This window comes from Phytophthora parasitica (genome assembly GCF_000247585.1).
Source record: "Phytophthora parasitica INRA-310 unplaced genomic scaffold supercont2.15, whole genome shotgun sequence".
Lineage (NCBI taxonomy): Eukaryota > Oomycota > Peronosporomycetes > Peronosporales > Peronosporaceae > Phytophthora > Phytophthora nicotianae.
In genome coordinates, this window is record NW_008649001.1 from 996,378 (window position 1) to 1,019,374 (window position 22,997).

The window sequence follows — 22,997 nt, forward strand, 5'->3', positions numbered from 1 at the left end:
CTGTACCTCAATTACGCGGCTGAAGCAGCCGGAATCTCGCTGCACAAGTCCAACCTTCTACGCTCGGTGTTGATGTCACAGCGATTAACTGAAGCACGTTTGCAACTTGCTGACTTTGTTAACAACAACGGGGAGCGGGCGTACAGTAACTCCAGTCACGAACCCGACGACGAGACCAGTGCTGCAGCCTCAGTCGCAAGATTTGTGCGTGTAGTCATGGCAGAAGGAAGAAAGCTGCTTCATTGCGACCGATTCGGCTTCTTGTTGGTAGATCCATTGAAAAAGGAGCTCTGGATCACTCAAGAAGACGGAGAGAGAGTTCGGATGCCACTTACCAACGGTCTCTCGGGGCTTATCGCAACAACAGGGAAGATCATTAACACGCGGGACGCTTACACTCATCCGCATTTCGACCCAAGCTTGGATCGCAAGACCGGATACCGCACCACAAGTGTCCTTGGTATGCCCATATTCGAGGATCACACACCAACGAACCCCAAGATTGTTGCGGTCGTTATTGCCATTAACAAGAAAGATGATGACGATACAAACGTCACAGAAGATGTGGCCTCGCGTCGCATCCCCAGACATCGTGTGCCTTTCACTGCTAGCGACGCTGAATGTATGACCCAGTACTGTCGAGAAATTCAATTCGCGCTTGGTCGCTTGTCGCTGGATATCTCGTACTACAAGGTGGTGTCGGACTGTGGACTCAGTGCACCTGGTGAGTCTTTGATCAAATCTGCCGAAGCGCAGGAACAACTGGACGGTATAAATGAACCCGAGATCGTCGCGTCAATCGTGCAGAAGTACTGTCAATCAAGCGAGCTGGACGCACTGGAGGAGATGGCAACGGTTGCTAACACTGACGATCCTGACGAGGTCGAAGACGTGGATGAAGTCAATGGAGGGGAGTACGACGATGAAGGTAGCGAAAAAGACGACGAAGACGAGCATGTGACAGCATTTTTAGCTATCCCGTTCCCTCCACGAAGTCCGCAGCGACGAATCTCAACACCTCGGGAGAATGGACACGTGATTGGAGTCGGTGACGTGACCCGCTGGGACTTTAGCTGCCTGGATCTCTCCAACGTGGACATTTTTGCGGCAGTATCGGTACTTTTCCGCTCGCTGGGTTTGCTGGAGCGCTTCCAAGTCGCACAGGAGACATTCTTCACTTTCCTTTCACATGTGGCGTCTCATTATCGGCCGAACGCTTACCACAATCTCCAACACGCTTTCCAAGTCACACACGCGACGTATTGTCTGCTTCGCCGGTCAGGTGTAGCGCATTCGTACTTCGCACGAGTCGAGATCTTTGCCATGCTCATCGCTGCGTTGTGCCATGACTTGGATCATCCTGGTAACACGAACGACTTCGAGGTCAAGACGCACAGTCAGCTTGCACTCACACACAATGACGACGCCGTTCTGGAACGTCATCACTGCCGCGTTGCCTTCATTATCTTGAGTCATCCAGGCGCGAATCTCTTCGGTCGTTTACCCACACGAGCCTGTTTTGTGTATGTGCGTCGTCTGCTCATCCACTGCATCTTGGCGACAGACATGGCCAAGCACTTCGAGAAGTGTAAGGCACTGGAAGGTCTCTCCAAACGCCATCTTCTCGTCAACACTAACGGAGGCAGAGGAGCGAAGCGGGGTCGCAGCAAACATCGTTTTGTCTTCATGGCAATCCTCATCCACGCAGCAGACTTGTCGGGTCAAGCGTTGTCGTACACTCAAGCAACTCGTTGGGGCATGCGTGTACTCTCCGAATACCAGCAACAAGCGAAGAGCGAAGCCGAACTGCATTTTCCTGTCGAATCCTTCATGGCCAATCTGCACCACGCCAAGACCCGAGTCACCGTGCAGCTTAACTTCATCAATTACGTGCTGCGTCCCATCTGGCTGCCATTGGCCACGTTATGTCCTGCCATGAAGGTATACGCAGACTCGTTAGAATCCAACCGGGAGCGGTACAAAGCTGAACTGGACAAGCTTCAACGTGAAGCAGCAGAGGTTGAAGAACTGGCAAGAGCGAGCGTCCGTGGAGCCAGCTCTCGCAAGCTTGTGGAGCGCATTGCAAGCACGAGACGTCTGCTTGATCACCAGAACGAATACCAGAACTCAAAATGTTAGACAATCACTGTAAGCAAACAGAACGTAGTTAAGACAAATGAAAGTATTGAAAGCCCTGCTATCCACTGAGACACACTGAGACAAAGCCATCCGTTCATCCTCGACGTGACAGAACTTGTGTGCTCTTGGTGCTCACAATGGCCACAACGTTGCTTTGATCCATCAGCACGTCTTCAACAGCACGAGCACGAGCATTCGACAGAAGATCAGACAAAAGACTCTCCACTTCTTCCTCAGCTTCGCCAGCCACCACGATGTGCATCAAAGTGCTGCGTAAAAACTCGGCATCCAGTTGAATCTGCTGCAACCCGAATTTGGACAGCTCCAGCAGCCTCACCCACTCACTGAAGGCCTTGATGCACATTTTAAGCATGGTCTGAACGAATGCATCCGTTGTGAGCTCTAGCTGCGACGGAAAGATGTGGATTTTGCGCGCAAAGATCCGATCAACGTCCAGCTGCATGCCCGACGTTGCACTGGCCACTCCAGCATTGCGGGACCGCAAAGCACTCGCACGCCGACGGAAGTCGCGGCTCGCAGTGCGGCTGTTGGTGCCAATAAAGATGCTCTGGTCATCGCTAAGTGCCAGCGCGACTTCCTTGCCGAATCGAAACGTGGCTTCGACTACCGCTGCCATCATTTCCTGTACACTCCTTGGTTCTTCATCCATGTCAGCCCACGACGTAGCAACCACACCATTGTGAACAATCACACACAACTGGTTACCGTAATGCTTCGCAACGTGCTGCAGTAGCTCTACTGAGGACTCACGGGTCACTTCGATCATGTGCGTTACGTCCTGCTGGTTCATCCGCCGGCTACCAATCGACTCGGAAGATCTCGACGGAGACAGTGGTGCCGGTAAACACTCAATGAGTCCACGCACACACTCACCAATACCCTCAGTCGACAGCTCTTGGCACATGCAAGCGAGAAACAGCAAGAACTGGGGAGTAGATTCCAGTAATGGAAGCGCTATGTTGTCTTGCTCTTCCCAAGTACCAAGCAATCCGTTTGCTTGACTAAATGCCCGCTTGGGCTCCGCATATTGAAGCACTGACGCGTTAAACCACTTGAGAAAATCGTAAAATTGGCTCTAAAACGTCATAAATGCAGGTAGTTAACAACAGTTAGCACTCATATATCGTGTGCAAATAGCAACCGATGTCATACCTGGACCAAGTCAGAGAAGAGTCGACTGAGCTCCGAGAGAATCGCAAAACCTGTTTGCACCATGGGCTCCATGTGCTGCAGCACCTTCTGCATCATGTCGGTAAATTCCCTTGCGGAATGCTGTGCTAAAGGTTGAACGCTTTGTCCACCATCACGCGAGCTTCGTCCCAAACCGCACACATCTTCGTGAGAAGTGACAAACAACTCGCACGTATCCTCGCGTAGCTTTCTGAACACGCCCTCGATCTGGAAACGCACACAGCTCTCCACGATTTCAGCGGCATTCGCTGCGAGTCCACACATCGGGATGGTTCTGTCCACTTCCTGAACTTGTGCGACGAAGTGCTTCATCACGCGCATAAACACAAAGTACTCGCTTTCAACGACAGCTGACGAGAAAGTATCGTCCTGTAGCACGTCGAGGACTTCATCCGTTGATCCCTGTGTGCATGAAAATAAAGAAAAAGTGATCAGAAGGCAGTAGTCGAATATACTCCCAGCAAGGAACGTACAAAGTCAGTGTGAGGACGCTGGAACTGGACAACGCATTCGCCCAGATACAGCGCAAACAGCTCTTTCACAAAGCTCAGGAACAAGTCGTCTCGAACTGCATCGGAAGACTTGCGGGACGGTGACAATTTCTCGCGCGCGACGACTTCGGGCATAAAGTGGGTTTTATACACTGAGAATACGCGGCCCATTTTCGTGAGGACGTCTGCATTAAATCTTTGCAGGAAATCAAGGACAGATGTGGCTGTGCCTTGAGCCTACCGGGAAGATGACGACAATTATAAGTTCAAATGCATCTACGCAACGAAAGCAGCAGCATTAACTGAAAACGAGTATACCTTAAACATGGCCACCGCTCGCTCGAAATACGCTTGATGCCACTCCAAAAACTGGTCTCGGATCTCGTCGTTGCACGCATCTAGTTGATGCAAAAGCACTACCGTGTCGCAGAGCTGTCCAAGCAACGAGTTCAGCTGCATACTTCATGTACACGAAAGAGATGTTCACTATTACCTCCTCTGACTCGAGCGTGGTATCCAGCATCCGCTTTTTCAGCAGACGCTCAAGCTGCTGTATAATTTTCTCTGCTTCCACTTGAATCGCCTAAATAAACAAGATCTGTCAGACAAATTCTATCTACAGCAACATCAAAACAAATATTACTTTGAAGGACGAAATATGCTCATATCTCCCCAGAATCCGACGTGCCAACAGATAATACTTGGTAGCATTGGCGTACTCCTTCTGCTTCACAGCACTACACTTCAATCAGCCACAAAACAACAGTGTATATTCCCTTCGCCATCACGTACGTGTTCAATCTCTGAGGCAATTCAAAAATGAACTCGAACCTCTTGAGTAATCTCCGCACACCGATGAGTTTCTCAACTTTAGAGCGGTGTGGAGCCAGAGCTACGTTGATACTCTCGCTCTTGGAAGTAATGGTGTCCATACTCTTGACCACACGACCCACTTCGTCCTCCATACTGGCCACATTGTTCTACAGCGTCAGAACCAGCGTCAATATCTCACATATTATAGCAGAATATCGCCCTATTAGCTGTAATCTGACCTTCATTTTGCGGATCGTGTCTGTGGCACTGATAAACTTGTTGTAGTTCTCGTACACGAGCATCTGCATGTTGGTGTCAAGCTCTTTGATCTCACGGATCAGCTGGTCGTCCGTTGCCAGAAGATCATTAAGCCCACGAGTCTCCAGCAGCTCCTACAGAGAGACGCGTAAGATGGCTACATTTGGCTGTAAGGGCGACTGGAGCGCACCTTGACGTAAATCTTGGGGTCAAACCCAGGCGAATCGATGTTGCGCAGCTGTTCCTGCCTGCTCTCCTGGTCCTGCAGCCCGTAGTAGCTGCTCAGCAGCTCCTGCATGCGGTTCATGCCGTGGTCCTCCATTGCAGAACTACAAAAGTATTCAGGATTTTTCAGAATCTTCAATTATGCACTTTTATTGGCTGATTTAGAAAGCTCTTCGTTTTGATTGGTTGAATAAGATTTACGATCTAATGAGGATCGTCACACCCATTTTTTGATATCCAAGCAGGTCATCACGATGGACGTGAAGCGGCTGCTGTGGGAGTCCAAGCTGGCGGTGGCGCTGTGTCTGCTCATCATGGCGCGCTGCGTTGATCGTGTGCTTTACACGTGCGCTAAGATAGCTGGAATTGGCTCTTGTATAAACTTGGTAGCTTACATTGTTGTGGATCTCGGAGTGTAGACGAATCACGTACGACTACACCGACTTCCTCTGGTATTTCACGAACGTGATTCTCCCCATCGCCTTCCTGGTCTCGTCGGCTCCCGTAGTAGCGTACGTAGAGGAAATGAGCTATCTACTATCAGATATTCTAGTTATTTTGTTGCTAACTGTGTGTGTACGGATTGCAGCTACAAAATTTACTTTACCGGTGAGTAGATCTGCTACTATTTCTCTTTGATTTATATTTTATAGCTAACAAAGTGAACAGATGACATCACGCCGGAAATGCGTGAGTTCCCGCATTACAAGTACATGCTTATGGCGTTGTTCGACACGCTATACAACCTGCTGGGCGCGTTCCCCACGCCTCACATCGGGTATGTTATACTGTATTATACCACATGTATTTTTCATGTCTTGAAGATTGAATAATGATTTTCTGTCTTCATAGGGGGAATATGGCCAACGTACTGAACCAGCTCAACCTGCCGTTCAATATGGTGCTGTCCTACATGTTCCTGCAGACGCGTTTCAAGCGCGGCCACATTTTGGGCTCCATCCTCGTGCTGTATGGTGGTATGGTCAACTTGATCCCCGCTCTTACTGGCCAAGACAATGCAAACACGCCTGATCCTAGTATGGGATGGATCACTCTCTACATCGTGTCACTGTTGCCAGCTGCAGCATCGAATGTGTACAAGGAGATCGGACTGAAAGACGTGGATCTGGATATCTGGTACGCCAACATTTGGATCAGCTTCTACCAGCTCATCATCGGCTTCGCTACGATATGGACCGTACGTATCAGAGCGTTCAGCGATCCACCAGTGCCCTGGGCAGACTTCCCGTCTTATGTGTGGAAGGCTCACGAATGTTTCATCGGAAACGAAGTGGAGCTGAATGGCAAGGACTTGCCATGTGACTCCGGTGTGCTGGCGGTCTTCCTGGTCTTCATTGTGTTCAACACTATGTACAACCAGCTTATGTTGTACATCTTCAAGGAAGGCAGCAGCGTTCTCTTCGTGGTTTCATCGGCTGTGGGTCTCCCGCTTACGGATCTGCTGTACATGATTCCTCTTCTCACCGGTAAAGCTGCCAGTCAGGCGTTCACTATCTACGATGGCTTCGCTCTTTTCGTGCTAGTTATGGGCTTACTGGTGTACCATTCCGAGAAGGAGGAACGCAAACGCGGCACTGAGTCGGTGGAGAAGTCGCCTATGTACGCGTCACCTTCGCTCCAGAAGACGCACCTCATGCGCAAGCGCCGTGGAAAAGTGGTGTATCGCCAGAGTCCCATGATTCGTCGCAGTGGAAGCGGAAGTGACATCTCGCAGCGGCTTCTAGCTCGCAGTGCCAACAGGAACACCTATGGCTCCAATAGCAACTCCACGGCCCGTCAAACCGGAGAAAATGGCTATAACCCTTAAGCCTGCTTGATTGATCAGATAGCTTTCCCTTCTTTGCTTCGCTTTAATAGAGGGTTGGTTTTATCTCAGTCTTCTGGTGTATGTTCACGTTACTGCGGTGGTAGACCTGCTGGGCGCTTGTAGGCATCAGGGGATAAAGGTGCAGAGGTGAAAATTCGTCCTAGTGATGGGAAGTATCGATCTCCTTTCTTGTTGCGACGCGCTTGAACATTTGCGAAATGGCCAAAACGATCAACTTCCTGAGAAAATCTGTAGCTGTAGTTAAATGTTTCGTCCTCGCTGGGATGTTGCAATTCATCTGGTGTCCTTGGTAGTTTTCTGAGAATTGACGAGGAACTACCGGAGTCAAATAGGGGGTCCAGCATTAAGCAGTACCCTGGGTCTTTATCTCGTCGCTTGGCCTTCGGCTTTGGTCTAGTGAACACATAGTGATGGTGAGGGGGTGACTCGGGCGCAGAACGCGGTTTATTGTTCCCTGTAGGTCTGGTCGATGCAAGATTCACTCCGTTCAACGTTACGGGAGATTTTAATCCCCCGTCAACTACTAGAACCGATGGAGCAGCGTTCAATGGCGACTCTAAGGTAGTCGTACTAGCAACTTCTATCGATTTCCGGGCTTCGTAAATCTCATCCAAGCGTCCTATCGGAGATTTCGGCAGAGTCGGGAATGAAGCACGAGTTTGAGGTGAGTTTTTCAGACTTGGGCTAGTCTTTTGTGTTAATCTTGAGTGTTTTCCTTTGGATTCATCTGCATTCTTCACACTTGACTTCCTACGTTGTTCTTGTTGTCGCTCTAGTCGTTGCTGATGCTCATTAATGAAAGCCATGGTCTCCCGTGCAAGTTCTCCTACAGATTTTTTGTCTCTCAAAGCCATCGGTTTGTTCTTCAGTTCCATCGCGAAATCGAAGGCGATTTGCTTCACTCTCTCCATTATCAACGTCGGTGGTGCCGTCGCTTTGTTGTTTGCCTTCTTCTTTGCATCATCAATCTCGGGAACAGTACCCTTTACGTTTGCCAGATAAGCATGATACTCTCCAAATGGATACGACGCAACAGATCGGATAATAGTCACGGCGTCGTACTGCAACGACTCGAGTTGAGGATTTGAGCCTCCGTCCACTCGACGTCGTGTGAGGAATGGGAACAATAACTCGACAATACCAAGTGCCACTACGCGAGGCACACACACGAGTACATCTTGACTCAGCGCTGCAATCGCGCCTACAGAATGCACCAAAAGTCTCCATTTTTTCACTTCTTCTTTCTTTTTTGATGATGACACTGAGTTTTGCGTCAGTACAAGACTTCGATGCTGTTGTAATACCTTTGTGAGCAGCTCCAACACTCTGAAGTGTAAAAAGAGCTCGCCTGTGCTTCCCTCCACGGCATTAACCATTGCAAGCCGTGAAATAACGACAGCAATCTCACTTTTGCACTCATCATCAACCGTTTGCGAGCTTGGATGCCTCATTTGCATTCGCTTGAGAAGACGATGAAGCACCTGTGCACGCATTACTCCAGTTCGTCCGTCCGCAACTGCACACAGCTTACCGAACAGCATGTAGAGTGGAGCAGGTACATCCAGAAGTCCATGATCATCAACTGATGAACCAAACTCGACACTTTGTCGCTTCGGAGATACTCCTGATCCAGTCGAGATCAGAATTTCGGGTAAATGAGTCAACGCTGCTTGCAAACAACCTTGAGCTAGCAGCATAGTGCACGCAGCATTCGTACATGCCAGTCGACTGAGAGCTACGCAGCACGCACTAACGAGATCGAATCCGGCACTTTTGTTGCGGAGGATGTGCAAAATGGCTGGGGCGACCAACTCAACAAGCTGCAGCAGTTTTTCTTGGGCATATTTTCCGTACGGATGGTTCACGTGAGACTTCAGGAATTTCTCTCGACCACTTTCTCCGTAAGGCAGCGGCCGAATATACCCGGCCAATTCCACTGCAGCTACAACTTTGTTTAGTTCGACATCGGGAAATTCTGCTGCATCACTTGGCATTCGGATGAGCGCGATTAAGTCTTCCAACACGTGCATTCGAAACATAACGTCACAGATTAAGGCTTGGGGCCATTCAGGTACTTGAGCTGAAGTGATAGAGGGTCGAAGCCGTGCATCCACCATGGTACTCGGACATCGTGCTAGTCGACTAAGCGCCTTGCAGGCCTCTTTTGAGCCAAGTTCATGGACAAATCGATCTTCGTATGAGCTACGTGCCAATAACCCCTCGATTTCATCCAGGCGATTGCATTGAATCGAAAGTGCGAGATGATTGACGACATCCTCGGAGAAACACGCTCGAGTTACATGACCAACTTTACACAAACGACCGAGTAATATGCAGCTGATATTGCGCTGTCGAGAATTTTGGACTGGAGACTCCATACAACTCGGTGATACCTGAGTTAGAAACTTCACGAGTGTCGGCAAGGCATCGACGGAGAAGAAGAAAGAGGCAGTCTTCTCTGAGGTACGTGGTGAAGAGTCATCTTGCATTGCCAGGTCCAGTAAGAGCGTGTATAACGCATCTAGCCGCTCTTCGAAGGTCGTTAGCGCTGCAAGTAGAGCTGTGGCTGGTTTCACTTGCTCCGTTTGTCTTGCCAGTAATGCGCAGCCTATGAGTCCCATTACGAACGCCATACGCGATTCACAGGTTTTGAGACTGGGTCGACACCAACGCATGAAAAACTGCATAGCACCTGCTGTCGTAAGTCCGTGACGGGCATCAGTACGGCCAGTCATTTCGTAGAATAAAGTCACTGCAGCCTGAACAACTACCAGGTTGGTATCTTTCATACACATCAGAACAAGCTCAAGCCATCGACCTCCACATCGAGTCAACGCATCAAGCAGTTGAGAAAAACCCAATGACCGAGCAAGCAGACGCAGGATTTCCAATACTTTAGCTCGCAAGGCGTCATTTTTATCTTGGCAGTAACCAAGAACTTCGAACAGCGTATCAAAGACATCCGCAGTTAGCAGAAATTGACGAACTGACGTCTTCAGCTTTCGCATCATGAAGTTCCGCTCCGCTGGAGTCTCAACATTATGTAGATCTTGCACAGGAGAGGGCGTTCTTTTACGAGACGGACTTGTTGGTGTTCTTTGGGCAATTGGTTGCCCCCACTGCTCTGTCGCTTGAAGAACTTTTGTGGCTATGGAGTGCAGCAAATTAAGCGAAGTTGTAAGTGCAGTGGTAGTAGCAGCAGTGCTGTTACCATCCGTTTGCATGATATGCACCAAGTCTAGTTGCAATCTCTGCACGATGTTGCACTGAAGAATTCCCACAATGTACTCATCTCCATGGCCTTCGATGATATTTGACACAATTCCTTTCACCAATTCAATCACTTCACGGCTTTGGCGTCTGGTGATTCGTGACGCCAAACATACCAGTAAGCCTGATCCCAGTATTCGCCTCTGATCCGACAGCACAGTGTTACGGGTTTTATCCGATATCGCATCAGGTCCGCGTTGTAACTTTACCAAATAATACAAAATAGTGATGTACGCCTGTGTGGCGCTGTCAGGAATCCCACCAGGTCCAATTGCTTCGCGAAACACCTTAAATTGGTGGCGTAACTCGACGAATTTGATCATGTACATGGAACGCAGCCGAGTTCGGGCTATCGGATCGCAGTCACGCTGGTTTAGAGAGCGTTCGAAAAGCACTCCACGCCAATGATGCTGGAGAATACGTGCGCATAACTCGGTCTCGCGGAGTAAACACCCGATGCTCTTGTTCGCTGCACTTTCATTTGATAAAACGTGTGCAAACCATTCGGCTAGCACCGCAACAAGTCGAGCCATGCGAAAGATCTTGATATTGTCCGTGAATTTCGACAATGTCCGGAAGGCTTTGTTGGTCAGACTTGGTAAGGAAGTCTCGACGTAGTCCACAGCATCTAGAAATTCAACACAAATGTAGATAAATACAAGATAATTCATGGCGTAAATGACACACATGTTAACGTACCGACCTTCATGGGTCTCTATTAGACGAAGTAGCATGGAAGTAGCAAGTTCGCGTCGTGAATCATCCTCGGAATGTTCAATCTCTTCGTACAAAGTCTCCACCGCCGACTTGATCTTGGTAGAGTTCCAACCTCGCGTATCCCATTCTTGGTCCATTAACATTGTAGCCTAGACATCAATACCATCAATTTCACCACTTTTAAGGTACCAATACTGCCAGGTTTACTTACGATCCGGCCTTCTGTCGCAACGGGGTCTTCCTCTTCTTGCACTCGATCTGGTTCGCCTGCATCTTCTTCCAAGTCCGGTGCAATTTCAGGGAATCGACTCGGAATCACACGCTTCGGCGACTTCTTTGGACTTAGCATTCCATTCATCCGTGCTCTCTTGGTAGTATCACGAAGAATCAAAACTCGACGCCCTACATCTTTTAGATGCTCACTTGCTGCGGGGTCCATCGGTCGATCAAGCGGAAGCGTTGGTAGCAATTGTTCTTGCATTGTATACACACGCTTAGCCTCTGCATTGACCTCCATCGTACGATCTAATGTAGACCCACGCTCGTCCTCCCATGGATAAGTCTTCTCATACGACAAAGTCACATCGCGCCTACGACCACGTCGAGAATCGGGCCCTCTCATTGTGAATTGAGACTGCTACAGACCGAAATAGGCGATTGGCAACATACACTAATGGCGTTAGAGTCGACTGTTCCATCGATGGTGTATTCGTTTATATACTTAGACGTTTGAGCAGCCTCTGGACCTCCAGAATGCTGATCAGCACGTTGGTTGTGGTTCGAGCTACCTGACTTGAAGCTGGTAATACTCGGAGGTTCCATCCCTCAACTAGTAGGCATTTAGTTGCTGCTAAAGAAACTGAACCAGCCCGATTTCGGGAACTTGACACCGTTCTCTGTGAGCTTGACGAAGGCCTTGGAGAAGTCCTTGAACCACAGTTCCTCGTCCTTAGCGTACAACTCGACGTACTTCTTGAACTCAGGGTCCTGGATTAGCACAATATCAGCAGGCAGCATCATGAGCTTACCCGTCGGGTCCTCGTACTGCATGGGGCCGTCCCACTTCTTGATCGTCCACTTGTTCTCAATCAGCTCACGGAAAAACTCGTTGGAGAACGTCCACTCGGCGTTAGTCCATGGGCCGCTGTAGCCACTGCGCGTGGGGTAGCAGCGGCCGATAGCGTGCGCGCCCACAAGAGCCACAATGTCGCGGTCGTTGAAGCCCATGCGGTAGAACACCTCGCGCACGTGTTGCGTGGTCTTGTCCTTGCTGCCCTTGTCGGCATCGGGCAGACGGTCATCTGGCGTCTGCGTCGGCTCTTTGCCGCTCTTGGCGTCAGGACGGCCGAGACGGAAGGGGATCTCGGGACCTCCCATCTCCTCAATCATCGTCACACCAGCCAGGATGTACAGGTCAGCGTATGTGATCTCCGGGTGGTTCTTCTTGACCTTCTCCAGAGCCTTAACGGCCAGATGCAGGCCAGCGTTGCCTCCGTGGTTAATCTCCGGGTCGAAGCGGATGGTGCCTCCCGTAGAGCCTCCGCTGTTGTCCTTAGCCGAGTACGAGCCGCTCGAGTGCCACGCCAGTCGCACCATAGTGGGGCCCATGTAGTTGTCTTCGTCGAAGATCTCGATGATCTCCTTCTTGATGGCATCCAGGTCCACGGGCTTCTCGCGTGCGTTCACCAGGTCAGTGAGGGCAAAGCCGCTCACGGCTGCGACGCCCGCGGCGGCGAGAACGATGGCGCTCGGCTGCTTCTTCTTGGCGGCTGTGTGCAGCTGCGAGGTGGCGAACGTGCGCGTCTTAGAGACGGCGGACACCTGGGCGGCGCGGAGAGCAGCACGACGGAGCATAGCGGAGTGGGGCTTGAGCTGTTGCTGGAAGGTTTGCGAATGGGGAGAATCTGGGAAGGCGGCGGGAGTGATGGTAGAAGGATCGTCGATGGTCGGACATCAATGCCAAGGGACGCAAAGACGAGTAAAAAGATTGGGGATTTTGAAATGACTTGGATAAAGTATGTGAGAGTGAGGATTCCGTCATCAATCATGGTGTCCCACCCTGGACCATCAGATTCCGTGGGTGCAGGCAAAACTGGAGGTTGGTTGGTTGGTTACGAACTTGGTAGGGCGCTTCGCGGCACCCAGCGGACTTCGTAGTGCAGATTTACAAGTTTGGCGGCTGGCTTTGGAGTGTACCTTCGGGATTTCAATCCTTACATGAAGCTTGGATCTTGAGTTGTTCGGATTCTTTTGAACGGAGCGGACATGGTCTACTGTCCAACCAAACTCTCTGCTGCCAGTGGCAACATGCCACGTTGGCATTTGCATTGCACAGTGCAGACTGCGTGTCCAGCATGACATTTGTTCCTGAAAAGCTTGGCATTTTTGTTTTGAGATCTTTTCGGACCACTTCAACCTATCCAACTTCAAGTACGTGGTGGGGATGCGCTCAACACCTTTGGTAGGACTGCAATGTAGACTACACTGCAGTCCTACCAAAATGCAGTCGCAGCTCTCACTTCCATTCGTTTTCTTTCCCCAAGAGACAACGATTTCGCTCTTCCTGTCATGCGGGTGATTCAGGCAGAACGAGACGATACCCCTAAAGGCAATGGTGGTTAGCCACACGTTGACACCGCATCAGCAGTGGGAGAGGATTGGTACGCGTTTGACCATTGCGAGAAGAGTGCAATGAAGACGCGTCAGTATCGCGTCGTCTGGAAACTTGCAAAGCCACCTCGGCAAATTGTGGCTCTTTCCTGTCACGTCGGGGTCGTGGATTCCTAGAGTCCCGAAACTCTAGTAGAGTCACTCTAGGCAAGTCGTGCGTGTCCTACCACGTTGAAGCCGGAACAATGGGAGTGCTGCCTACCTCTACGTTCAGCATCAAGCTGTGGGAAGAAGAGAAAAAGAGAAGCACGAAGAGAAAACGAAATGCGCGCAGGTACTTACAACATAAATCTCGTCATCCCCTCTTGGTACCTACGAGTTGGTGATTCAGGAATGATACCCACGCTCCAGCAAGAACCAGCGCCTTGCATTCCTAAACTGTCAAATGCTCTGGGACTGGCCAGGCAGTTCGACTATTAGCACAACCAGCGTAACGGTTTTCTACCATTTATCGTCACCAGCACAAGGTTTTCTACCACCATGCCATCCACCGAGACTGACAAGATGGTGTTCGTTCCTGCTGACGCTTTAAGAGCGGTCATGCATGGAGTTCGCGAGCAGATTGCGGAGAAACAACGTCTGCTAACCCGGATCGAAGAGAGTCGCAAGCGCGTACAAATGCTTCGTAGCAGGTCTGCAGCTTTGGAGTCACGTCTGTTGGACCATAGACAAAGTACTATCGGACACAGCAATGGCCCCGTCCCCCTCAAGATCGAACCGAATAGCGACAACAACTCGCCGGCAGTAGCGTCCCCCAGCGCGACGGAGATACCTGATCAGACTTCAGGCGGGATCGTGACGATGCAGAAGCGCGTTTCGCAGCTGGAGACACTCATGGTCCTCGCGAAGGAGGTTTCTGCCCAGAGTAGCTTCGAGAGCGTCGTTGAACGTACACTACGGGCTGCACTGCAACTGGTACGCGCCGACAAGTTCACACTGGGCATTTTGCATGAGCGTCGCAATGTCCTGGACGTATACTCAACTCTGTGCAGCGATAATGACGCTGACCTAGATTTGTCGCTCTCGAAAGTCGATGTTATAAGCGAAGGCTTCGTGGTGCCTGACTCCCCCACCGTTTTCGGCCGGGTGATCATGACTGGTAGACCTTTTACTATCAACGAGTCCGACACTGATGCACTCTTTCAAAACCAACGCAGCAATGATGCAGGATCTCTACAAGCGCTGCTATGTCTTCCCATTCGCAATGCTCATGGCGCTGTCGTCGGTGTGCTTCAAGTGGTCATTAATAAGTGTACAACCGATAAAACGCCGGTGTCTTTTACAGACACAGATGTCGCCAATCTGGAATTCATAGCAGTCGTGGCTGGGGCTACAATTTGGAACCTCGTGCTCTCACGGCAGCGCCAGACAGCTCAGCATCGTATCGAAGGATTGCTCAAATTACACCGTAATATTTCCATGGAGACTGTGTCTTCGTCGGTGGTACTAGATCAGGTGCTTAGTGTTTGCCACGAACTAATTGGCACCGAGCGCATCGGTTTGTTCATCAAGATCGAAGGCGAAGACGAGCTTTACATCGCATCGGCAGCAGATATCGTTCGAGGAGAATATGTACCAATCACTAAAGGTATCGCTGGGTATGTAGCTCGTACAGGTGAGACTGTCATCACGAATGACGCGTACTCGCATCCACTGTTCGACTCGACATTGGATCAAAAGACTGGATTCCTCACCAAGAGAATCTTGTGTTTACCGGTCAAGTCTCCAGAGGGGACTATATTAGCTGTGCTCTCAGCAGTCAACAAGGTTGACGGTATGGATTTCACCAGCGAAGACGCCATTTTCCTCAATTATGCAGCTGAAGCAGTAGGTACTTCATTACACAAAGCAAGTTTGCATCGTCAAGTCAGAACATCGCAAAAGTTGATAGAGGCACGGTTGAAGCTCACTACGTTCATATCCGAGAGCACTGACATCGCTGAGTTCGTGAATATGGTTATGGAGTTAGGCAAAGATATCATGGATTGCGATCGATTTGGGTTGTTACTAATTGATCATTTCAAACATGAGCTTTGGATAACACCACGTGTCGGTGGTGAGAGTATCCGCTCGCCAATTAATCGAGGGATCTCTGGACTGGTAGCTACTACCGGCCAAACTGTTTGCACTCGAGACGCCTACAAGCACGAGTTGTTTGATCCAAGTGTTGATATGAAGACAGGATACCGCACCACAAGTGTACTGTGTATGCCTGTGTTTGAAGACCACTCTGTGACTATTCCTCCTAAAGTGGTAGCGGTTGCAATGTGCATCAACAAGAAAGAAGGCGCTCATGTCGTTGCATTCACACAAACTGATCGTGAGATCATGAGCAAATATTGCGCAGAAGTACAGTTTGCACTCGGTCGGTTATCTCTCGACGTCTCGTACTATAAGGTCGTCGCAGACTGTGTCGCTGTATCTCGTACGAGTGTGGACTCGAATCCAAGGACTTTAAAGCGAATGTCAACTACAACTCGCATGGATAAATACTCCGAGACGGACATCATTTCCTCCATTGTACACAAATACTGTCACTCAGGCGATGACAATGCGAATGTGACCAAGAAAAAAAGTATCCCTTCCTTCGCTGCGCTACTACCGGCTATCAAGAAAAAGAGTCATGAAGACGACGAAGTCCCATTCCCACGTGAAATCGTCTTCACTCATGGTAAAAATGAACCGCTGGATCATTGGGATACCGAGACAGTATCACTTTCAAGCGGCGAAGTGTCGATGAGCTGCGGTATTATTTTTCGAGCTTACGGATTCATGGACGCCTTCCGCATTTCTAGTGAAAAATTCTCAGCATTCACGACAAATGTGGCTAATTACTATCGCAGTAATCCCTTTCACAATTTCCAGCATGCTTTCCAGGTCATGGTAGCGATGCACATAATGCTACGCACCGAATGCCGCCGGTATTTTAGTGGACTCGAGATTTTCTCCATGTTGATTGCATCGCTGTGTCACGATATTGACCATCCTGGAAACAACAACGACTTTGAGTTAAAGATGCTGAGCCCTATGGCGCTCACTCACAACGATGATGCAGTGCTAGAGCGCCATCACTGTCGTGTGACGTTCATCATTCTTAACCACAAGTCGGCTAAGATCCTGCAGCATCTCGACCGTGAACGGCACAAACGAGTGCGTCAACTCATCATTTCGTGTATTCTGGCAACAGATATGTCGAAACATTTCGAGAAATGCAAGATTCTTGAAGGTCTTACGCGTCGACAACTCAGCGAGAAGCGGCTTATCTTGATGGGCATTCTCATGCATGCTGCCGACCTATCACACTACGCGCTACCGTTTGCTCAGGCACAAGAGTGGGGTGCCCGCTTACTTGACGAGTTTCAGAATCAAGCAGCGACCGAAGCTGAGCATGGAGTTCAAACCGATTACTTTATGCAAAATCTGGACAACAAACGCGTTCGGGTTATTGTTCATCTTAACTTCATCAACTACGTCGTGCGACCAATATGGCTGCCTCTAACTTCACTTTGCCATCATCTTCGGGTGAGTTTTTGCTATTGTCTTTGGCTTTGCTCGTTATTAACCGTGTTATGGTTGTTGTAGTTCTACACGGACTCGCTTGAGAAAAACTACGAGCTGTACAGGCAACAATTGGACAAGGAAAAGAGTATCAACAGTGTACCAACGACACCCTCAACAACAGGTACACCGCAAACAGCCAGTAGACCAGCGCGGTCTTCCTTTTCTCGCAATATGTAAACTTCGTATTGAAGAATATCGATCCTTCGATTGATTTGTGCCTTTATGCTTGCCTATTGTGCAATCCTTCATGTTCATCAAGGCTACTCAGTACTGCAAGACGTAGCCTCAATTCACTCTAATCGAAGAACAACACAACCACCGTCGTGTCATCGTGGCGACGGCGACGGTGACTCCCAGGCGGCAGACTCAACAGCTCCTGGTACGTCATTCCGTATCGCTTCGCCGCCTTCTGAAGCACGCGCTCAACCAGAGCACGGCCTGCCAGGTCGTGGTTCCCGCACGAAGCCTGGCCATTCACGATTTCAACGGCTTCTTCGTTGCTGAGATAGTCCCACAGACCATCAGAGCCAATGATGAGGAACTTGTCTCCCTCTGCGAGCTTGTGCGACTTGACCTCCGGAATAGCCGTGATGTATGGCGGCGTGTATGGGGCCGAGAAATGGCGGCCGGCAGAGCGATCGCCGTTCTTGTAGGGCGGACCATTGAATTCCGGGTGCTTAAGTGCGAAATCACCGAATGCACGTGTAGGCTGCAGCGCTCCCTTCACGTAGCACGAGTCCGGATGGCGACAAGTGAACGCGTTGGCTTCACCTGGATGCTCCTTGATGAGCTTTTCCTGCTCAAATTTCACCATGGCGTTCTGGTCGTTGCTGAGTGGCTCAGCTGCGATAGTGTCGGGCTCTTCACCGTGCTTTCCCAGTACTGCACGAATATCACCAGCATTGGCGACGTACACGGTGCCTTCGTGCACGTACGCCAGACACGCGCATGATCCGCAACGGGCTACCGCTCCAAAACCCAGCTTGAAAGCCGACGCCACCTCCGCCATGAGGTCACGATCCGTGCGTCCGAATGCACGTTGAATGGCAGCAGCCACGCGGTCATCCGAGACGGTCTCCTCGTCACCTTGAGCCGGCTCGTTAGTACCCGGCTTGTACAAGTACGCCAGCTCCTTCTGCACGTTGCCGATCAGCGTCTTGCGAGCGTATTCAGACACTTGCCAGCCGCCTGCATATAATGGTCATTAAGGGAATAGCACAACGCAGTAGGTAAAGAGATCTACCCACCATGACCATCGAGCACGGTTGCGAACACGTCGCCCGAGTCCGTCGTAGCCACGGCGTATTTGTCCTCAATGGGGAAATTGGCTTTGTACGACGCGCTGCTGACGCGCGTGGCACGGGACTTGGAGATGGGTGCGAACTCCTCGCGCTCGAGCGGCACAGAGAAGGCCCCTTCTACCTCGGGTGGCGCGTAGCGAGCGTCACACTGCGCTTCCATGTGTGCAGAGCGCATGTCCGTCATCTCTCCGTGTGCGAGGGCCAGCATGGACAGACCTAGACCGCTCAGCAGCAGCGCATGACGCAGCGTCGAGCCATGGAACTGGAGCAAAAGTTGACAAACCAAAAGTGAGATTGGATCAACGATTGTGAAGCTTCTAGGATGTCAAAATTGACGAGGGAAGCAGCAACATGAAGAGAGAGAGAGAGGGAGTAAGTGGGCTGAAGAGTGCATGTACCTTGTGGCTCTGTCCACGCGCTAAGCGCGCCAGGTTCCGCGCTGCAAAAAGTCGCATGCTTGACGTCGGCAAGGACCAAAAAAGCAGGGGCCACGACAAGAATGCTCTACCATTGGACAAAAATGTATCGTTGTGACGTTGAAGTGAAACACGTTGAAGCGGACCAAAAATCTCGACGACTCGTTATCACATGAAAATAAAATGACGTTGGTTCGCTGGTCGTTAACGCTGGTGGTCCACGGATTGCTTAACTATCTCAGAAAGCATGCAAGCAACCGCAGGATTCCGGACTTTTAGCAGCCTGTCAACGCATTGCTGACACAACGTAAGCAACGTCGTCAAAATAGCTAACTCAGCGCTCCTGCAAATATCGGATACTATCGTATACTTCGCGAAAGTACCATGCATGGCTGTGAAAGCTGGGACATCGTTGTTGTGTGTGCAATAGCGGCCAAGTAATCTAAGCCTGCTCGGCAAGAAATAGACACAAGCGAAACGCTTGGCGTTCTGTAATAGCTTGCTTAACTGTACGCTGCCTCGGCGACCACAGAGAAGTTGCTCGCTTCAAAATACTTGGGTCTTGCATGGTTCAACTCGTCCACTCATCAAGCTGATTGCTAGATAGATGACGAAAACTGGAGCAATAGTCAACGTGGAGCACTGTCCTGTAGTTTGCGCCTGACTTACGTACAGATCTTGTAAACTCATATCCCACCAACGGAGCGAGCAATTCGAACTTGTTGTTCAGCAGCGAATAAACCACTTTGTGGACTGTCCTTGACGAGTTTATTTGCGGCGGAATATCGCATCAAACGGATCGCCACCACACAGAGCGCGTTTGTAAAGAGCTTTCTGCGGGGGAACACTATTAGACACTATTCGCCTGGGTTCACTTTGCGCGGATCGTGCGACGCAGTGTCGAATTGCATACCTCCCCATTCCGGCTCCAGGGATTTTTGCGCGAGGTTAGAAGCCCTCGACGATCTCCGACGAGCAAAAATGGAGGTTGCGAACGTTGGGAGGAGGGCGGAATCGAAAAATAACAACAGCTACGAGCCAGAAAAAAACGTCGCTCAAGGGCTACGGAGCTCCATTTGTTCTCCATTTTACGATTTTTTTCTTGCGTTTGCGCGAGCCACCGACTCCTTCTCGCCCTGCCGACGGAACATCGAATAGACGGTGAGTGGTGAGAAGACGTTTCGCTCCGTCGCCGCGTTGCCAGGGCACTAGCGGCACCATAAGTCATTTTTTCCCGAAGCAGATAAGTGCAGACCCAACTGCGGCAATACATACCATCCCCACAACATCGCGTACTCTTGCAGCATCGACAAGCTAAAACCTTCTCGTGATCTCTAACACCGAATCAAGATGGCAACCGACGACGTCTTCGTGTTGCATCTCGTGGATTCCGCCGACTGGGTCGCCGACCACGAGCGTAATTTGTGCTACGTCTGTACCAGACCGTTCGGCACCTTCCGTCGCAAGCACCACTGCCGAATGGTAAGTCTACGTACGTTCCGGAAGATTTCCTTTTCATGGATTCTTACGCTTCTCTGATGTATCGCAGTGCGGAGAGGTCGTTTGCAAGAACTGCACGCTATACAAGGACGCCAACGTGGATCCGACCATCGGCACCACCCGCGTTCGCGTATGTATGTCGTGTGTGATCAACAATTCAAACCGTCGCTCTGGAGGATCCCCCAATAATGCTACTTCACCGCACCTCAGTGTGACGTCGGAGGCGTCTCGCATGTGGTTACAAAGTCACTTGCATTCTCCTGCGTCCGGCCCATCGTCCAAACCAGACAGCGAAGAGCTTCTCCGTTCACTTACACCAAAGCCACGCCAACACTTGGAGTTAAAGGAAGATCACTTCAATGCAGCAGGCGAGGCTAGCAAGAGGAATCTTGAGGTTGAGCAGCACAATAGTGAACACTCGTCTGAGTGGACCCACCCGTGGCCTCGACCACCCGTGAGCACAGACGAAGGAGACCGACTCCGAGCCTTGTACGCGCTCAAAGTACTTGATTCGGAGTCAGAGAAACCGTTCGATATGATCTGCGATCTCGCAAAGGCGCGTTTGTCGTGCCCCATGGCTGCAGTAAGCTTCCTGGACGAGCATCGGCAATGGTTCAAAGCAAGCGTGGGGCTAGCTCACAGGATGATCCCGCGTAAGATCGCGTTCTGCGCCTATACAGTGTATATTCGCGAGCCGATGGTCGTTCTGGATACACTTCAGGATGATCGGTTCCGCAAAAACCCGCTCGTCGCAGGTGCCGCTGGCGTTCGCTTTTACGCGGCTGCACCGATCATGGACCCGAATTCCGGCCACGCTGTAGGCAGCGTCTTCGTTCTCGACACACGTCCACGAGAAGCGTGTGATATCTCCATTTTGGAGCGACTAGCAATGGCGGCGGGTGAAAACTTCCCAGAGGTTGCAACTCCGACTGTAGAGAGTATCAACCAGCTAAAGACCGAGGAAGACAATGGCGATGAGGTTGAGAAACCTCAGGACTGTGCCGAAGTAGACGAAGTCGCCGGTGTGGTTGATGAAGCGGCTCACAATGGGCTGCAAAGCTTTGGCAACAAGGAGATGGATACGCCGATATCTCCATCTACGTCAACTACAGCATCGTCGATGTCATCGTTCGGATCGAACTCAACGCAAGCGTCACTGTCTCCTTCCAAACTGGACAACAACGACGGGATCCAGGAAGAAGACACGTCCACGGCAATGACGCCACTGTCCATGGGGACAACGTCAGCAGGCGAGCAAATGGAGGTGCTTCTCATGCGTCTACTAACACAAAACACCGAAACGCAGCAGCAATTGGCGGTGCAGCAGATTTCTCTGTCTACGAAGCTGGGACAGCACACCGATCAAATTAACAAGCTCATGTCTGACTTCGCCCGAATGGAGGCAAGAGTCGAGGCCAAGGTTGGAGGCGGCACAACGAAGTGAGCAAGGACAAAACCCAAGTGTGCAAACCTGCAATGACGCAGCCTGGTTGCAGGTATCACCAGTTTATAGGAGCAACGCGTCTCGCATTTTTCAGCCACTGCGGCGGGGTCGAGAGACCCATTGCTGCCAGTGTTGTAACTATCTATTCAATGAACTTACAGTTGGTTTACACTTCCATAGTGTTTCTCTCGTAAATCGTAGGATCTCAAAACTCCGCGTAGCTCTTATCGTGTACGCAGCTCTTCAAACAGACAAACAAAAGAAAAAGGTAAGTGCACAGATATTGAGGCATATAAACTTGTCATCGTCGTCTGTTTACATTTTTATGGGGATCTTTAAACGTGGCTGAACTGAAGCTGGCGCCGGGTCGATCGTCGCTTACGTTCAAAACTGCACACATAACCTGCTGGCTACGAAGAGGGGTAGGAACGACCTTGCTGCTTTGCTGCGTGAGAGTGGGATATGCTACAGACGTGACCTGGCGGCCGCAGTTCAGGCGTAGACAGCCTTCTGCTTCTCCACCTCAGCGATGTAGGCCTTCATGGCGTCCTCCGTGGACACACCCTTCTTGGCGTTCCAGGCGTTCCACTTGGCCTTGCCCGTCAGATCGAACATGCCAGGGGCAGGCGTCGTGTTGTCACCCACGGTGGCCTGCTTGTAGTAAGCGTAGAGGGCGAGCTTCTCGTCGTTGGTCTGAGGTCGAACAAAGAAAATGAAATGATACACACGAGATCAGTTGAGCTGTTTTGCGGTGGAAAAGGGAGAGAAACGTACTGGGTTCTTGGTGAAGGTCTTCACGAGCGCGGCGGCGGCTTCGAAGTCGGCCTTGAGGTCAGACATTGTGATGAAGTAATGGGGAACGGAGGCTTGGAGTCACGTGCGAGGACGGGGAGGAAATGGCGAATGACAGAGGATTGCGGTTGTGAGTGGAGTTCCATCGGTATAGACAGGTAACAGTGCCCTTTACTAAAACCAAGTGATTTGGTGACGCACCCACTTTGCCCTGAGTTGTTGACGAGTGACGTGGCCGAGCAAGAATCGCTGCTGTCACTCCCATGCCGTTCCACTACAACTGGAAGCTCCGTTGCAGTTGGTAGCAACAACAGCATATGGATTGGCTCCATGCAATCG

General features: G+C 50.6%; 10 protein-coding genes across 15 annotated transcripts in view; 4 read left to right on the forward strand and 6 right to left on the reverse strand.

Annotated features, from left to right (window-relative positions):
- The window catches only part of PPTG_22364 (hypothetical protein), a gene marked incomplete at its 5' end in the record, with an annotated part of 4,015 nt that extends 1,819 nt beyond the window's left edge, over positions 1–2,196 (forward strand). Inside the window, one exon of the mRNA XM_008903405.1 lies at positions 82–2,196. Coding sequence (XP_008901653.1) covers positions 82–2,139 — 2,058 coding nt within the window. The 3' untranslated portion in view covers positions 2,140–2,196. The remainder of the gene's footprint in view (positions 1–81) is intronic.
- PPTG_08283 (hypothetical protein) lies at positions 2,049–5,326 on the reverse strand. 4 transcript variants are annotated; one of them, XM_008903226.1, is made up of 9 exons: positions 5,104–5,326; positions 4,895–5,047; positions 4,635–4,822; positions 4,486–4,579; positions 4,336–4,425; positions 4,161–4,274; positions 3,825–4,079; positions 3,313–3,753; positions 2,049–3,235 (listed from the first exon to the last, which is right to left on the reverse strand). In XM_008903226.1, the coding sequence occupies exons 1-9, from the start codon at positions 5,233–5,235 to the stop codon at positions 2,234–2,236; spliced, it is 2,469 nt and encodes an 822-aa protein (XP_008901474.1). In that variant the 5' UTR covers positions 5,236–5,326; the 3' UTR covers positions 2,049–2,233. The 4 variants fall into 4 exon arrangements, with proteins under 4 accessions (XP_008901474.1, XP_008901475.1, XP_008901476.1 ...); XM_008903227.1 differs by having other exon boundaries at positions 4,895–5,326; XM_008903228.1 differs by having other exon boundaries at positions 4,486–4,822; positions 4,895–5,326.
- Positions 5,327–5,369: 43 nt separating this feature from the next.
- PPTG_08284 (hypothetical protein) lies at positions 5,370–7,034 on the forward strand. Of its 3 annotated transcripts, XM_008903230.1 has the most exons (5): positions 5,370–5,484; positions 5,558–5,650; positions 5,728–5,747; positions 5,808–5,916; positions 5,991–7,034. In XM_008903230.1, the coding sequence occupies exons 1-5, from the start codon at positions 5,393–5,395 to the stop codon at positions 6,964–6,966; spliced, it is 1,290 nt and encodes a 429-aa protein (XP_008901478.1). In that variant the 5' UTR covers positions 5,370–5,392; the 3' UTR covers positions 6,967–7,034. The 3 variants fall into 3 exon arrangements, with proteins under 3 accessions (XP_008901478.1, XP_008901479.1, XP_008901480.1); XM_008903232.1 differs by lacking the exon at positions 5,370–5,484 and having other exon boundaries at positions 5,485–5,650; XM_008903231.1 differs by having other exon boundaries at positions 5,558–5,916.
- Positions 5,851–11,596, reverse strand: PPTG_08285 (hypothetical protein; the record flags this gene model as incomplete). The annotated part of the gene is made up of 3 exons (XM_008903233.1): positions 5,851–10,885; positions 10,961–11,123; positions 11,186–11,596. 3 exons carry the CDS (start codon positions 11,594–11,596, stop codon positions 7,056–7,058), a joined length of 4,404 nt encoding a protein of 1,467 aa, XP_008901481.1. The 3' UTR covers positions 5,851–7,055.
- A 218-nt stretch (positions 11,597–11,814) lies between these two features.
- On the reverse strand, positions 11,815–12,828 carry PPTG_08286 (hypothetical protein; the record flags this gene model as incomplete). Its single annotated transcript, XM_008903234.1, has 1 exon — positions 11,815–12,828. The coding sequence occupies one exon, from the start codon at positions 12,826–12,828 to the stop codon at positions 11,815–11,817; it is 1,014 nt and encodes a 337-aa protein (XP_008901482.1).
- Positions 12,829–13,506: 678 nt separating this feature from the next.
- On the forward strand, positions 13,507–17,424 carry PPTG_08287 (hypothetical protein). The gene is made up of 2 exons (XM_008903235.1): positions 13,507–17,166; positions 17,227–17,424. The coding sequence occupies exons 1-2, from the start codon at positions 14,125–14,127 to the stop codon at positions 17,380–17,382; spliced, it is 3,198 nt and encodes a 1,065-aa protein (XP_008901483.1). The 5' UTR covers positions 13,507–14,124; the 3' UTR covers positions 17,383–17,424.
- PPTG_08288 (hypothetical protein) lies at positions 17,341–19,064 on the reverse strand. Its single transcript, XM_008903236.1, has 3 exons — positions 18,905–19,064; positions 18,453–18,768; positions 17,341–18,393 (listed from the first exon to the last, which is right to left on the reverse strand). Exons 1-3 carry the CDS (start codon positions 18,959–18,961, stop codon positions 17,501–17,503), a joined length of 1,266 nt encoding a protein of 421 aa, XP_008901484.1. The 5' UTR covers positions 18,962–19,064; the 3' UTR covers positions 17,341–17,500.
- A 261-nt stretch (positions 19,065–19,325) lies between these two features.
- PPTG_22365 (hypothetical protein) lies at positions 19,326–21,220 on the reverse strand. The gene has a single exon (XM_008903406.1). The coding sequence runs from the start codon at positions 20,193–20,195 to the stop codon at positions 19,794–19,796; it is 402 nt and encodes a 133-aa protein (XP_008901654.1). The 5' UTR covers positions 20,196–21,220; the 3' UTR covers positions 19,326–19,793.
- Positions 19,946–22,045, forward strand: PPTG_08289 (hypothetical protein). The gene is made up of 2 exons (XM_008903237.1): positions 19,946–20,404; positions 20,472–22,045. The coding sequence occupies exons 1-2, from the start codon at positions 20,273–20,275 to the stop codon at positions 21,864–21,866; spliced, it is 1,527 nt and encodes a 508-aa protein (XP_008901485.1). The 5' UTR covers positions 19,946–20,272; the 3' UTR covers positions 21,867–22,045.
- A 313-nt stretch (positions 22,046–22,358) lies between these two features.
- Positions 22,359–22,706, reverse strand: PPTG_08290 (hypothetical protein; the record flags this gene model as incomplete). Its single annotated transcript, XM_008903238.1, has 2 exons — positions 22,359–22,559; positions 22,641–22,706. The coding sequence occupies 2 exons, from the start codon at positions 22,704–22,706 to the stop codon at positions 22,359–22,361; spliced, it is 267 nt and encodes an 88-aa protein (XP_008901486.1).
- Between the last annotated feature and the right edge of the window lie 291 nt (positions 22,707–22,997).